The following is a 13836-nucleotide window of genomic DNA, read 5'->3' on the forward strand; positions in this document are numbered from 1 at the left end:
TATCAACACCAAAAATAGATTAGTAGGGCTGTAAACGAACCGAACGAACACGAACAAGACATTGTTCGTGTTCGTTCGTTAAGAATATTATGTGTTCACAAACGGTTCATGAACACTTACCGAACGAGATTTTTTGTTCGTGTTCGTTCGTTAAGGAAATGAACGTGTTCATGAACGGTTCACGAACACAAACAAACCCAGATAAAATCGACGAAGTTCAATTGTATTTTTCGATGTGAATAATAAGAAAGAAGGGTGGAGGTAGGGTTTCCTATTTTATTTGTTTAGGTAATGAGGTAAATAAGAATTAGGGAATATAAAAGGTTTAGATAAAATAAATAAATGCTAAAAAAATATTTAATGGACAACATAAACAGACGAACATGAACGAATGTTCATGAACACGTTACCGAACGTTCATGAACGCAATTGAACGAACGAGACTGTTGTTCGTATTCGTTCATTTAACTAATCGAACAGAATTTCTTGTTCATGTTCGTTCATTAACTAAACGAACGAACGTAAACGAACTTCCCGTCGAACGGTTCACGAACTGTTCGCTGAACGTTTGGTTCGTTTACAGCCCTAAGTTTCTTCTCCAAATTTTCTTCTCCTATATATACTTCTCATTGTATCTCTTGTATGATATATCTATCAATAAAGTATCCCTTTCTCTCTACATCTCTTTCTCTTATTGTTTGCTATTAGGCTAGTTTCACAACATGTTTATATTATTATTATTATTATTATTATTATTATTATTATTATAAATTTTATGGGTATTTCAACTGAACTAAAAAATCTCACAAACCCTAATCACAACTACTCAAGACCCAACTTGACCCACATGACATAACACGCGATATGGGCCTAATTAACATACACGGGTAATGTACTTAAACATATGAGCTGAAGTTGTTAACTTGAAGACCACTTTATCTTGGGCTTTAACTTTAGTTTTGAAATAGACACCAACCAGCAACATAGGGGCTAATCTCACCTACAATCCAATAACACTAGAAAGCAGTGTACAACAACCCATACAAATGTCTTATCAAGCAACCCATATCCTTGTTCAGAAGCCCATGATCCATATACATGTTGCACACAAAAAAAATATAACAAAACATTATAAATTTTAGGGTGGAGGGTATAGTCAATCACCGTAGGGTGTTTGAGTGAAATCCTACCCAATAATATTATGTCATGTCAACTCCCCATTCTACTCTCTATTTTACACTCAATCACTGGGTATAGTCAAACACCCCTCGATTAAAAAAAAAAAAAAAAAAACTTGATTGGTCTCTCCTCTCTCTCTCTCCTCTCATCTCAATTACATCGGTGAACAATCACCGAATTTTGTTGCCTCTCTCCAAGTCAAACACCCAACTCAATCAGTGGGGGTGGTCACCGATCGGTGACTCCCACTCAAACACCCAACTCCCCGAACCTATACCCTCCACCCTTATAATATACGAGTGTAAGGTATTAGGGTGGGGGGTATGGTTAATCACTCTAGGGTGATTGAGTGATTTTCTACCCAATAATATTATGCTATGTCAACTCCCCATTTTACACTCAATCAGGGGGTATGGTTAATCACTCTAGGGGTGTTTGAGTTATATATTTTTTGATTGGTTGTTCTCTCCTCTCTCCTCCATCACTCCTTCCCCACTTTGGTGAATACTCCACAATTTCTCAACCTCTCTCCTACTCAAACACCCTAACTCAATCATAGGGGTATGGTCACCGATCGGTGACACCCACTCAAACACCCACTCACTGAAGATTATACCCCCCACCTAAATTGTTAATGTTAACTTCTTTAACATTTTTAACATAGTCATTTCAACATGGTTAACAAAAGATCCATCAACAACATCCTCAATTACATCAAAATCAAACTTCTTCTACAACAACAACAACAAAAGGTCTCAACTTTTTCCACATTTACCCTTCACATGACAGAACAACTACTTGTGTCCTCATCACTCCACATGTTAACATCACCACCACCATTGCCACCAGTGTAATAGCACCCATATGGAGGCTCATTGTAAGGGTAAGGAGCAGGATTGTAATTGTAGTAGTAGCCAGTTGTTGGTTGCATGATAGTGGGCCTCTGATACATTGCTTGCCTGTTTTGCATGCTCATCATATTCAATGATCCTGCAGCTGATTGGTTGAACATTTGCTGCTGTTGAAGGTTGTACCCTTGCTGCTGCTGATTGTACCTTAACCCATTCATGTTCATCATCATATGTTGACCATGTTGACCACCATTAGCCATTTCAAAGTCAAACCCTCCAAGATTACCACCACCACCACCACCAAGAGGTCCAAGAATTACCCTTTTGCCCTCGCTCAAACCCTCAAAATTACCCTTTTGCCCTCCCACAACATTTTGACTTTTCTTCCCATTTCCAGAGTTGGGTTGACTTTTATTTTTAATTTTTTTTGGATTATTTGCAGAAACTGCTTCTTGTTGTTTCTGGCTCAAATCCTCATTATCTTCAAAAGACACATCATCATCTTCTTCTCCAGAGGTCAAAGGTTTGACCTTTTGCTGTTTTTTCAAGGTTTCATGGCCTTTTTTGTTCTTGTCATCTTTTTTAGAAAGACCCTTTTGATTTTGACTTTGACTTTGGTGGTTGTTTGACTTGTTTGACCAAATTTCAGCATGTTTACCAGCTTTCACAAGCTTCTTTATCAAAGCTGAAGCATCTACACTTCCTAAAACTGTCACTTTCTGTTGTTCTGCATCTATGCTCACTTGATACACACCTATATAATTTACCATTATTGTTAATTATAGTAACTTGTACCTTGTGCATCAAAACTTGTACATTACTAAAGTCATGCTATTTCCTTCAAATCAGATTCTCAAGAAAATGATAAGAATTAGGAAAAAATTATCTTTATACCACTTTTCAGGCGGTGTCCTTTTTAACGAATGTTGACAGGCGGTGTCCTTTATTAGGTATTTTGTTGCAAGTTTAGTCCTTTACACCCAACCCAGTTAAAAAACCCTGTTAATTGTTGGGTGTAAAGGACTAAACATGCAACAAAATACCTAGGTAAAGGACTAAACTTGCAACAAAATACCTAGTAAAGGACACCGCCTGTCAACAATTAACAGGGTTTTTTAACTGGGTTGGGTGTAAAGGACTAAACTTACAACAAAATACCTAGTAAAGGACACCACCTGTCAACATTCGTTAAAAAGGACCGACTAAAAAGTGGTATAAACATAAACGAAAGAACTTTTTTCCAAGTTTCAATCTTTATCAAAATCCCATGTCCCTTTTACATGAAAAAAGTAGCAAAACAAATATGTCACCATGATTTGTACATTATGCAAAGAAAGTTGTACAATTCTTGATTTACAAATTTGAGCTCTGAAAAATAATTTGACCATGCATAACTTCACTAGAAAACCATATTTTGCATAAATTTATCAAAAAAAAAAAAAAAATTAAAAAAAAAGTGAAAATCACCTTCAATTCTTTGCAGGACTTTCTTGACTTGATGCTTGCAACCATCACAGTGCAGATTAACCCTCAGAGTACATGTCTGTGTATATCAACAAAAATGAAAATAAAAACAAAAAATTAATGAAATTTAAAAAGGGAGGGGGGGGGGGGGGTGACCTGGATCTTGAGAAGCTTAAAGTCTTCATCTTTAGCCATTTCTTGAATTTGCTTTGGATTTCCAGGATAAGCAAAAAGAAGGATACAAGAAAGTTAATGTACAAATGTACTGTGAGTCTCTGACTGAAGAAGAGGGGTAAAATGGGAAAATCACCTTGTATACAGTTAAGCACTTTCACCAATATGTGTAGAAAGTAAATGTTTTGAATTTATAAACATTGAAATAGACCAAACATTTTGACATATTATGTGACACAAAGTCAACATTTGAGCCGGTCCCATAAATGTTCATTGGTGTCAGCCTATGTGTCAAGATCTTATTGGTACTGTTTAAACACAAAAGGAAATATTTATTTTGACAAAATGGTTATAGGTATGGTTTCATGAGCCGAGCCATGCGAGCTGCTCGAGATCGACTTGAGAAAAAACTTGAAACAAATGGAGTTTTATCGAGCTTGAGTCGGACTCTGGCCTGAACTTAAGCCTAAAATAATGCTCGTTTATTTATGGAGCTCGAGCCTCTCATTTGAAGCTCGTCGAGACTTAGTGTAATACAAATTTTTTTTTAATATCTAATAACATTTACCTTTTATTTAAAGTTGTCTATTAAAGGAGCCGAGCTTATTTAAACTTGTTTACAAGCCAAACTTGAACCTAAAAATAAGTTTGTTTGTTAAAACGAGCCAAAGCCCGAGCTTCACTTATAGAGCTTGCGAGTCTAAGCGAGTTTATTATTTTTATTTAATACATTAATTAATATATAATAAACAAGCCGAACTCGAGCTTCGAAAATAAAGCTCAAATCGAGCTGAGCTTGAGCTCGAGCTCTCATAACTTAATTGAGCTCGGGCTCGGCTCGTTTACACACCTAGTTATAAGGTTGCATAGTGTGGGACACGCCACATCAACATTATGTTTGCGTCATGTAGATAGGGGGTTTTAAACCCCTTTGATTTGAAAAACGGAAAAAAGAAAAATCTGACTGACTAGCGAAGACGACATTAGCACCCTTCAATAACGTCTAGGAGATAATGTGTGAGAGCATTCACATCCATTCCATCAAAATCTGGGTGTAGAGTTTTTATAATATAAAAAGTATAAAAACAGGTTGTGAGTGGAAGAGAGAGAAAATGTTACTGTTCATCTGTATATTTGGGGGGACACTGTTCACCCGCTATAATTTTTTAATATATTTTGAAAGTGGTTGTGTGTGGAGGAGTGAGAAAAGATAATGATAAAGGTATAGAAAATATTATTTAATTGAAAATGAGAGAGAAAATGTAGTGTTTTTTTAGTGTAATTTAGGGTGAAAATATGGTGGAGTGGATGTGAATGCTCTGAGGCGCCATTAAAGTGATGTAACGAGAGATGCGAGACCACATCGGTAGGCTAATAGAATTTTCCCAAATAAATAGTATTCGGATTAAAAGTTATTATTATATTTTAATAGATTTTTTTATTTTTAAATTGTCAAAAGAGTTCCTTTCTGTACTTCTTGGGCTTATGAATTATTCAAAAGTACTTTAAAAGAATAAAAAAAATGTCACTGGTGGTTTTTTTTTAATTAAATACTTTTTCCAAAGGTACTACTATTAGGCCGTGGGGTATGGGGCTTGGGTTGGGGCGTGAGTTGGGGTAAAACGCCCAAGCCACCATCCCGGGTGGGTTTGGATTGGGGCGTGGCCCCTTAGGGCTTGGCTTTCAAGCCGGGCGTGGGGCGGAGGAGCAAGGTGAGTTGGCGGATTGTGATTGGCCCATTAAAAGTAGTCGTTGGGGTTAGGGCTGTTCAAACTGCTCGACGATCGAAGATCGCTCGACGATCGCTCGAAAAATGCTCGAAAAATGCTCGTTCGATTCCCGCTCAGTTTGTAAATGAGCCGATCGGATCGGTTCGATTCAAATTCAATCCGAGCATGAGCAAAGCTCCGCTCGCTCGTCGATCGCTCGGTTTCGCTCGAATTATTTTTATTAATAATTAATATATATATATATATATGTATATATATTATAGATTAAAAATCCAAAAAAAATTAAAAGCCCATCTTAATATTTAATATAAAAATCTAAACTAAATCTATATTTAATATCAAAATCTTATCTAACCCTAAAAAATATTCGCCGCTCTCAGTTCTCACTCTCCGGTGACACTCCAGTCTTCAAGAAAGTAAGTCGCTACTCGCTGCAACAGATCGCCGGACAATCACACACATCGTCCGGTCCACTCTCACACTCACACACATCGTCGGACAATCACACACATCGTCGGACAATCATCAAACAAGTGAGTCACTATTTTTTTGGTTGAATGAAGCCTTATCATTCAATCGAGCGAAAATGATCCGCTCGATTTTTTTTAGGATTTGATAAAAACCGAGCGAAACTGAGCGAAACCGAGCCGATCGATTCAAATTCAATCCGAGCATGAGCATCACTTTTGCGATCGGTTTTGCAAATTTGATCCGCTCGGATCGGATCGGTTGTAATTCAATCCGAGCATGAGCAGACCCTCGATCGGATCGGATCGGCTCATGAACACCCCTAGTTGGGGTAGCCGTTGGGGGCTACTTATTTTAAAAAAAAATCCTTTATAAATACTTACCACATTTAACATTTTTCTCACACCATATCAAACACATAAAACACAATATTGCCATGAGTTCTTCAAGTTATAGTGAATCGTCATCATCATCTGACGATGGTGCGGAAATATTTCTACAAACGATCGTGGCGGTGGTGAAAGCTATCGTGGAAGACGAAGACGATGAGGAAGAGACTCAACAACCTAAACGGAGGAGAAGGTACATCGCTCGTGAACGGCACACCGCTAACGATTTGTTGGTAAGCGATTACTTCTCAGCAGAACCTAAGTATAATGAAAAAATGTTTAGGCGTCGTTTTCGTATGAGTAGAAACTTATTTTTAAGAATATCTAGAGATCTTGAGGAGAAATATGTTTGTTTCCAACAAAAACCCGATGTCACCGGGCAATTAGGATTTAGTACGTGGCAAAAGGTCACGGCCGCACCTAGGCGTTAGCGTACGGCAATAGTTCTGACATTATGGATGACTATTTAAAAATGTCTGCACGTGTAGCTAGAGAAACTCTTCACAACTTTTGTTCGTGTATTCTAGAACTTTATAGGAAAAGATATTTGAGAAAGTCCTCCTTCAGTGACATGCAACAAATATTGGAACATCACGCAGATTATCATGGGCTACCCGGGATTTAGGTAGTTTAGATTGTATGAAATGGCCTTGGGAACTTTGTCCTACCCAATGGCAAGGCGCTCACACTAGTGGATTTCACGGGGTGCCAGCCATCATGCTTGAAGCGGTTGCGTCCCAAGATCTTTGGATATGGCATGCGTTCTTCGGTATGTCAGGGTCACATAATGATATTACCATCATTAACCACTCGCCTCTTTTCAATGATCGGGTAAATGGTATAGGATCCAAAGGAAGTTTCTTTGTAAACGGGGTTGAGTACGTGTACGGGTACTACCTAGTTGATGAGATTTACCCAGAGTGTGGGGGTTTCGTAAAATCGTTCACAAGACACGGTACTACAGATCCAAAGAGATTAAAGTTTAACAGGGTCCAGATGGCTGCACGTAAAGACGTCGAGCGAGCATTCGGTGTTTTGAAGAAAAGGTGGCGAATATTGGCAATGCCTTGTCGACTATGGGACAAGGATCAGATTGGAAACGTGATGTACACATGTATCATTCTTCGCAACATGATTTTGGAGGATGAAGGTAGAGCGGTCGTTACCTACTATGATGACGATGACCCCCAACCAGGTAACGTAACAGACGAAGATAAAGCGGCAAATGAATTTTTAATAAAGTCAAGGGATATACATCAGAATCTTCAAGCTGATTTGGTGGAACATGTTTCAACGATTCCTGGGTTCGAAACCGACGAAGACGACGAAGAATGATTGTTTTTTATTTTGATAATTATTATGTATGTTTATGTATTTTTAAAAAAAAAATATGTATGTTTATTTTTTATGTAGTTATAAATAAAAATATATATAAAAAATGTTGATGTGGCTAGGCCACGCCGCCCAGCCACGCCCAACCCAAGCCCCACCATACCCCTAAAAAACTTGGCTTTGGGTTTGTAATATTCAAGATCCACGTGTCACCAAATGCCCAACCCAAGCCCCACCATACCCCATGGTCTTATGAAACAGCTGATTAGACTATGGGGTATGAGGCTTGGGTTGGGGCGTGGGTTGGGGGAAAACGCCCAAGCCACCACCCCGGGTGGGCTTGGGTTGTGGCGTGGCCCTTGGGGCTTGGGTTTGAAGCCGGGCGGGGGAAGCAATGTGACATGGCGGGCTGTCAATGGCCAAAGCAAACTAGCCGTTGGCCAACGGCTATGTTTAAAAAAATTATTTTTTCACTATAAATATCACACTTCAATTCCTATTTTTACCACATTCAACCACAATACACTCCACATCTTCTATAATCATTTTCAATTCTCATTCTACAAAACCGAAAATGCATCCTCATAATCGTGTTTACGACCCGAACAACCCGTTTGGGTTCCAAGAAAATAATCCTAGCCCACCACCCAACCGTCCAATGACTCGTCCATTTTTCATACACTCCCCTATGCCGCTTGAAGCGAATGCATCGTATCTCGGGAACCGTGTGTTTACTAACTTCCCACACACCGACGATTTGATACCTACCCCGTTTACACAAACGCCCATCAACCTTTCACCAACCTCCATCGACCTTTCACAAACAGAAACCGTCCCCGAAACTCAACCACCCAACGATGGTCCTTCCGCCTCAATAGTTCTCAAAAAGAGAAGTCATAAGAAAAAACTGAGGCGGAGAAAGCACTTGAAACCGTCAAACAAACCCATTTGTGGGAAGCGGTTAGTAGAGCATTCCATGAAGAAATGGGAAGGAAGGCTTATCGTGAAAACGATAGCTTATCCTCGAAGTGGAGCGAGATAAGCACCCAACTTACAAAATTTAGTGGGTTTTTAAATAAAGCAAAGCAAAACCCAAAAAGTGGTGAAACCGAAGCCGACATTGTGACAAATGCTTTGGTTACATTCAAAACAAATGTGAGGAGCGACTTCCGTTTCATGCATTGTTGGGAGATTTGTAAGTTCCATCCAAAGTGGGCGAATATCCCCAGTGGTAGCGAATCAAACACGTCTTCCCAAAGGTCAAGGGCCTCGTCCCAAGCCCAATCTGATGCACGAGATCAAGAGTTTGAGGACCTTTTGGATGATTCGCCAAACCGGCCTGAATATGGAAGAGATGCCGCAAAAAGGCGCGCTCAAAAATCAAGATCGAGTACGGCATCGCCTTCAACTGGGAGTTCGGGCTCGCATAGGGGAATACACAGCGATCAGTTGGATGACATTGCATGCAAGTTAGATACATTCAACGTATTCCAACAACAAAGGGCCGAACTTCGAAAGAGCAAAGATGCTAGAGATGCCCTGAAACAAAAACGGGATGATTTGAAATTTCTATCTCAGCCCATTGATCACCTAGAGGGTGACGAGTTGCAACTAGTGGAGATGAGAGAAGAGATAAAGAAAAAATATAAGGGTTAGGAATTTTTTATGTAATTTTCTTTATTTAAAAATATTAAAAAAATAAATTTGTTGTTTTAAAAAATATTCAAATAGCCCAAGCCCACGGTTTGGGTCAGCCCAGCGAAGCCCACCAAACCCACGCCCCACCATACTGTCTACAATGTGTCCCAGCCCAGCGAAGCCCCCCTTAAGCCACGTGTCAACCCATGCCCCAAACCCCCGTCCTACCATACACCACGGTCTTAGCTTATTATGAAACTCCTTTCAAAAAAAAAAAAAAAAAACTACTATTATGAAACAGGTGATTAGCTTATAACTCTTTGTAAATACAATTACATTTAATTGCAGGATTTATTCCCCACCTCTTGAAAGAGGTAAAATATTTTACAGCAAATTTAGATCACTAACGATTACTGAAGTATATCATCGTGTCATCAGCGGAGCCATCCGATCATATCCATCTCCACTAGGCAATAATGTCTATACACTAATTCAGGAGGAAACTCAGTAAATCTAGGAGAAACCTGTTTATAAGAATCGGACCCAAAATCTAATAATTTCTAAACTTTGTTCTATCACTAAAATGTCACTAGGATATATAACGTGAGAGCATGCCTCTTTAAAAACTATTCTGCACATCAAATAAACTTTATCTTTTGCAGCAACGAAACCAATAAAAGTATGGTGTATTAATTTTATAATGGGTATTGTCATTAATGTCTCGAAGTATTCTAGACTCGATTTTTATTATTTTGTTATTTATACATGTGATTTTTGTAGTATTTATTTGTCATATTTACATTATTTTCTTAAAAAGTATGTCATATTTGTATTTGTAAGTATCAAGATGAACACATAACAGTTATTTGTAAATATGGTACGAATATATAATTTTAAATTTTTTATTTGTTGTTTACTGGTTAATATATTCTTAGAATTCGTTAGATCTTATAAACTTTATAGGATGAAAATTGCTCAATCTTCATAATTTATAAACACATTTGCCCCTAGCTAAATATAGTTATGCCCCTAGCTAGGCATAGTTAGTCGGTTAAAACATACAAACCTAACTTAATCAATAAATGTGTTCAGTTAATAAGATGTGGATATGTAAAGTATCTTGTTTGAAATGTGAAGGGGTATGGTTTCAAATTCTGCGCCGATCATATGAGCTAACCTCAGGTCGCGCGCGAGACCATTCCCAAAATAAACCAAAGTGTTGGCTTCCTCGACCTCGCGCCGACTACAAGGGTGTGCCCCTAGCCGCGCGCGAGGTCAAGACCAAGATAGAGCCGATTATGACACTTAGTTCCTTTGACAAAAGACCTAGCTTCCTTGACCTTGCGCCGACTACACAAGTGTATCCAAGTTGCGCAGGGGCAAGAAGCACAGGGCAACATCGGACAAGTACAGAAAGTACGAGTGGCAGAGCAGTGGGCCAATAGGCGCTTAACAGGCTGTATTCTATCATGCTGCACGATAAGCAATCATGCAGGAGACATGTAGTACACAAGAACACATACGTGGCACCAATCAGCTTGTGCCGACCACTTCTCCATGATTTCCACCTAATGTTGATGACAGACTAGACAATAAGTGTAAAACATCATGCTTCACATTGTGTTGATTGTTTTGCAGGATCGACGTCGTTGTTCATCGAGTGATTAACCTTATTTGGACAAGACACAAAGCATAAGCTAATATGCAGAATAACTTGGTGTTTCTTCAAAATGGAACTTAATAATAACTAGTAAACATCATGCTAAGTAGCAACCGAATGATGAACAAATTCGATAAAAAGTGTAAAACATAAACTAATAAAAATACTAAACTTATTCAACTTTTGCGACACAAATTATAAAAACTAAAGTTTTGTTACAAAATGAAAAATCATAAAATTATCTCTATGTAGAATGAAAAAATCTTGAAAGTGTTTATAAGTAATGAGTCAATATGTTTGGTACGTTTCTTCCTTCGGTTTTTACTCCCCACAACATTTTCTGAAAGTTGAATATCAAGAACTAACAAGCCAAACATGTTTGAATATAATGGTTGTCATTAAATAAAACGATATTGGATTTAAATAACCTTAATTTTCATTAGACATGTTTTGATGACGTGACGTTTGATGTGGCAATTTTTATGATGTGACGGCTGATGTTGTATGGCATTTTTATGACGTGGTAGGTAGGCTCATTCTATTCCCACCCTCCCTATTTACTAATTACACCCCCCTATCAAAAACATCACATCCATCAATCATTTGGTTTTTGTTTTTAGCCTGTTTTGTCTTTTTGTTGTCTTTTTTTATTCATTTATTTAATTATTAGTTATTTAGTATTTGTTTGTATTTGTTTATTATTTAATTAGTTATTATTATTATTATTATTATTATTATTATATTTATTATTAGTAGTAGTAATGATATAGTATTTATTATTAGTTTTTATTGTTATAATTTATCAAATTATATTTATAACTGTAACAAAAGCTATATAAAAATAAGTATTTTTTTACAAAATTATTATCATTTAATAATTTACATACCGAGGTTTAATCTATACTCCCCCCAAATGTAGTAGGTTGTGCTATCCAAGACTTATACATATTTTGACGTGATTCAAATATATTCTCCCAGCCAGCTGCATCATTTTCTCTCATTAATTTCCACAGGTTGTTTGTGCTGGCAATTGGATACTCTCCTTGCAATTCTACCATTATAAAATGGTTACCATTCACGTGTGCAATTGTAATTATTTTTTTTTTCTGGGAACTCGTGAGGGCCTCTCCAAAGCGAAAAACAAGTAGAACTGTTTCTTTTTTCTTGAGATAAAAAATGAACGATCACATTAAACTTGTTCGTAATCAAGAATCCTGCCTCTGGCATAATCATCCAGTGTTTTTCAGGTGCAAACCCCGATCCTGACCAAGCCAAGGACGGGAACACATCTTTGAATGAGCCTAAGAAAGCCTTACACCAACAATTTCAAGAAAAGGCAATTTATACTTGTTCGTATTGTATGTGACATCCATAAGCAACACATGTGGAAAATCAAGGAAGTACTTGTATGAGATTTTAGGAACAAAGAATAAGTCTTCCAACATGTTTGAAACTCTATTGGTAGAAATTTCAAAAGTATACCCTTTATCATTTAAATGAGACATTAGCACCTCCATCAAAGATTTCCCTTTATGATCCGTTGCTCGAATTTTATCACGTGCGTTATATATGTTTTTAATTGTAGAGACATTATTTTCATCACGCTCCTTGATAACACCTAAAATATCTTTTGGGAACACACCCTTTCCCGTCAACTCTGCCACCAATTGGTGTTCATTAGGTGTCAATCGTTTGAGGATTGGGTGTCCCTCCATATATTCTCCGGGTGGATGATTATGCTCACCAGGTTTTACTTTTAACGTCCAAAACCATTCTTTTTTGAAAATTTCCCTACCATTTCAAACGGGCAATTTATCTTTCTAGTGTCGGTCTCCCTACTTGAATCTTTATCTGATTTATACACACCACCACGATCACACATAAGTACAACTTTAGACACGTAGCCATTTTTAGCTTTCGATCTTTTAGTCACAATAGCGTAACCAAGACTACGTCCGGTGTTTCTAACCCATTCCATCAACTCTTCACGAGACTTGAACACCTAAAAGTGAACTAATATTAGTTACAAAATTTAGGTGAACAAGCTTGAGTAGTTACAAAATATATATTATCCAAACAAACTCATTTAAACTAAAACAAGACTCTTAACCTAGCTAGATTATATAACTAAGTTGAAACTTGAAACATGGGAATTAAAAACTATACCTGATCTGTTGAAAATCCAGACATCTCTTTAACTGTAGAGAGCGAAGGCTACTACCGAAGCTCCTTTTGAAATTTTGTAATCGCACCCCTTGAACTCGGCAAATCTGTAATAAAAGTTAAAAGAGAAGATTTCTGATGTAATTTTTAAGAGTTTTACCGGAATGCAAGAGGTATCATTGTGCTCCGGTGAGTCTGAAACTTAGAAAGAAAAAATATGGAAGATGATGATGGATAAAGAAAATGATAATGGTTTAGGTGAATATGGGATTCTACCTCTTAAAAGTGTACGTCCCCTACTACTTTTTTTATATTATATTTATTTCTTTAGCTGTGTCTTTTCACTATCTGCCACAAACCATAGTAACCATCAAGCAACTATTTCAACTAAAATAATTCATTTATCAAATATAGTCCTTATGTTAACTACAATTTTTAGTTTTAACTATAATATTCTACGTATTTCTGTTTCAATAATTATATATTGAATTTGGTTTAGATAATATAATATTTTATTAATTTATTTTTTCACGTTATTATTTGATATGATGTTTAGATAATATAATATTTGGTTTAGATAATATAATATTTTATTCTGTTTCAATAATTATATATTGAATTTGGTTTAGATTTAATGAAATGATGTTTTGAATATATTTCAAAAAGTATAACCAACAGGGTGACTTTCTAAATATGTTTGTAACGACGTTTGACGTGTTTTTGTTGATTATATAAATTTTAGCTTGATTACATGACCCGACCCAACCCAACCCGATATGAACCGATTT

General features: G+C 37.1%; 1 protein-coding gene and 1 long non-coding RNA gene across 2 annotated transcripts; both read right to left on the minus strand.

Annotated features, from left to right (window-relative positions):
- Nucleotides 1-1816: 1816 nt before the first annotated feature.
- Nucleotides 1817-3839, minus strand: LOC110925311 (heavy metal-associated isoprenylated plant protein 37-like). Its single transcript, XM_022169266.2, has 3 exons — nt 3651-3839; nt 3498-3573; nt 1817-2784 (listed from the first exon to the last, which is right to left on the minus strand). The coding sequence occupies exons 1-3, from the start codon at nt 3687-3689 to the stop codon at nt 1958-1960; spliced, it is 942 nt and encodes a 313-aa protein (XP_022024958.2). The 5' UTR covers nt 3690-3839; the 3' UTR covers nt 1817-1957.
- An 8378-nt stretch (nt 3840-12217) lies between these two features.
- LOC110922851 lies at nt 12218-13206 on the minus strand. The gene is made up of 2 exons (XR_002583530.2): nt 13052-13206; nt 12218-12887 (listed from the first exon to the last, which is right to left on the minus strand). It is a non-coding gene; the product is annotated as an uncharacterized LOC110922851 (long non-coding RNA).
- Between the last annotated feature and the right edge of the window lie 630 nt (nt 13207-13836).

The sequence above is a fragment of the Helianthus annuus genome, chromosome 17, assembly GCF_002127325.2.
Source record: "Helianthus annuus cultivar XRQ/B chromosome 17, HanXRQr2.0-SUNRISE, whole genome shotgun sequence".
NCBI classification, from domain to species: domain Eukaryota; kingdom Viridiplantae; phylum Streptophyta; class Magnoliopsida; order Asterales; family Asteraceae; genus Helianthus; species Helianthus annuus.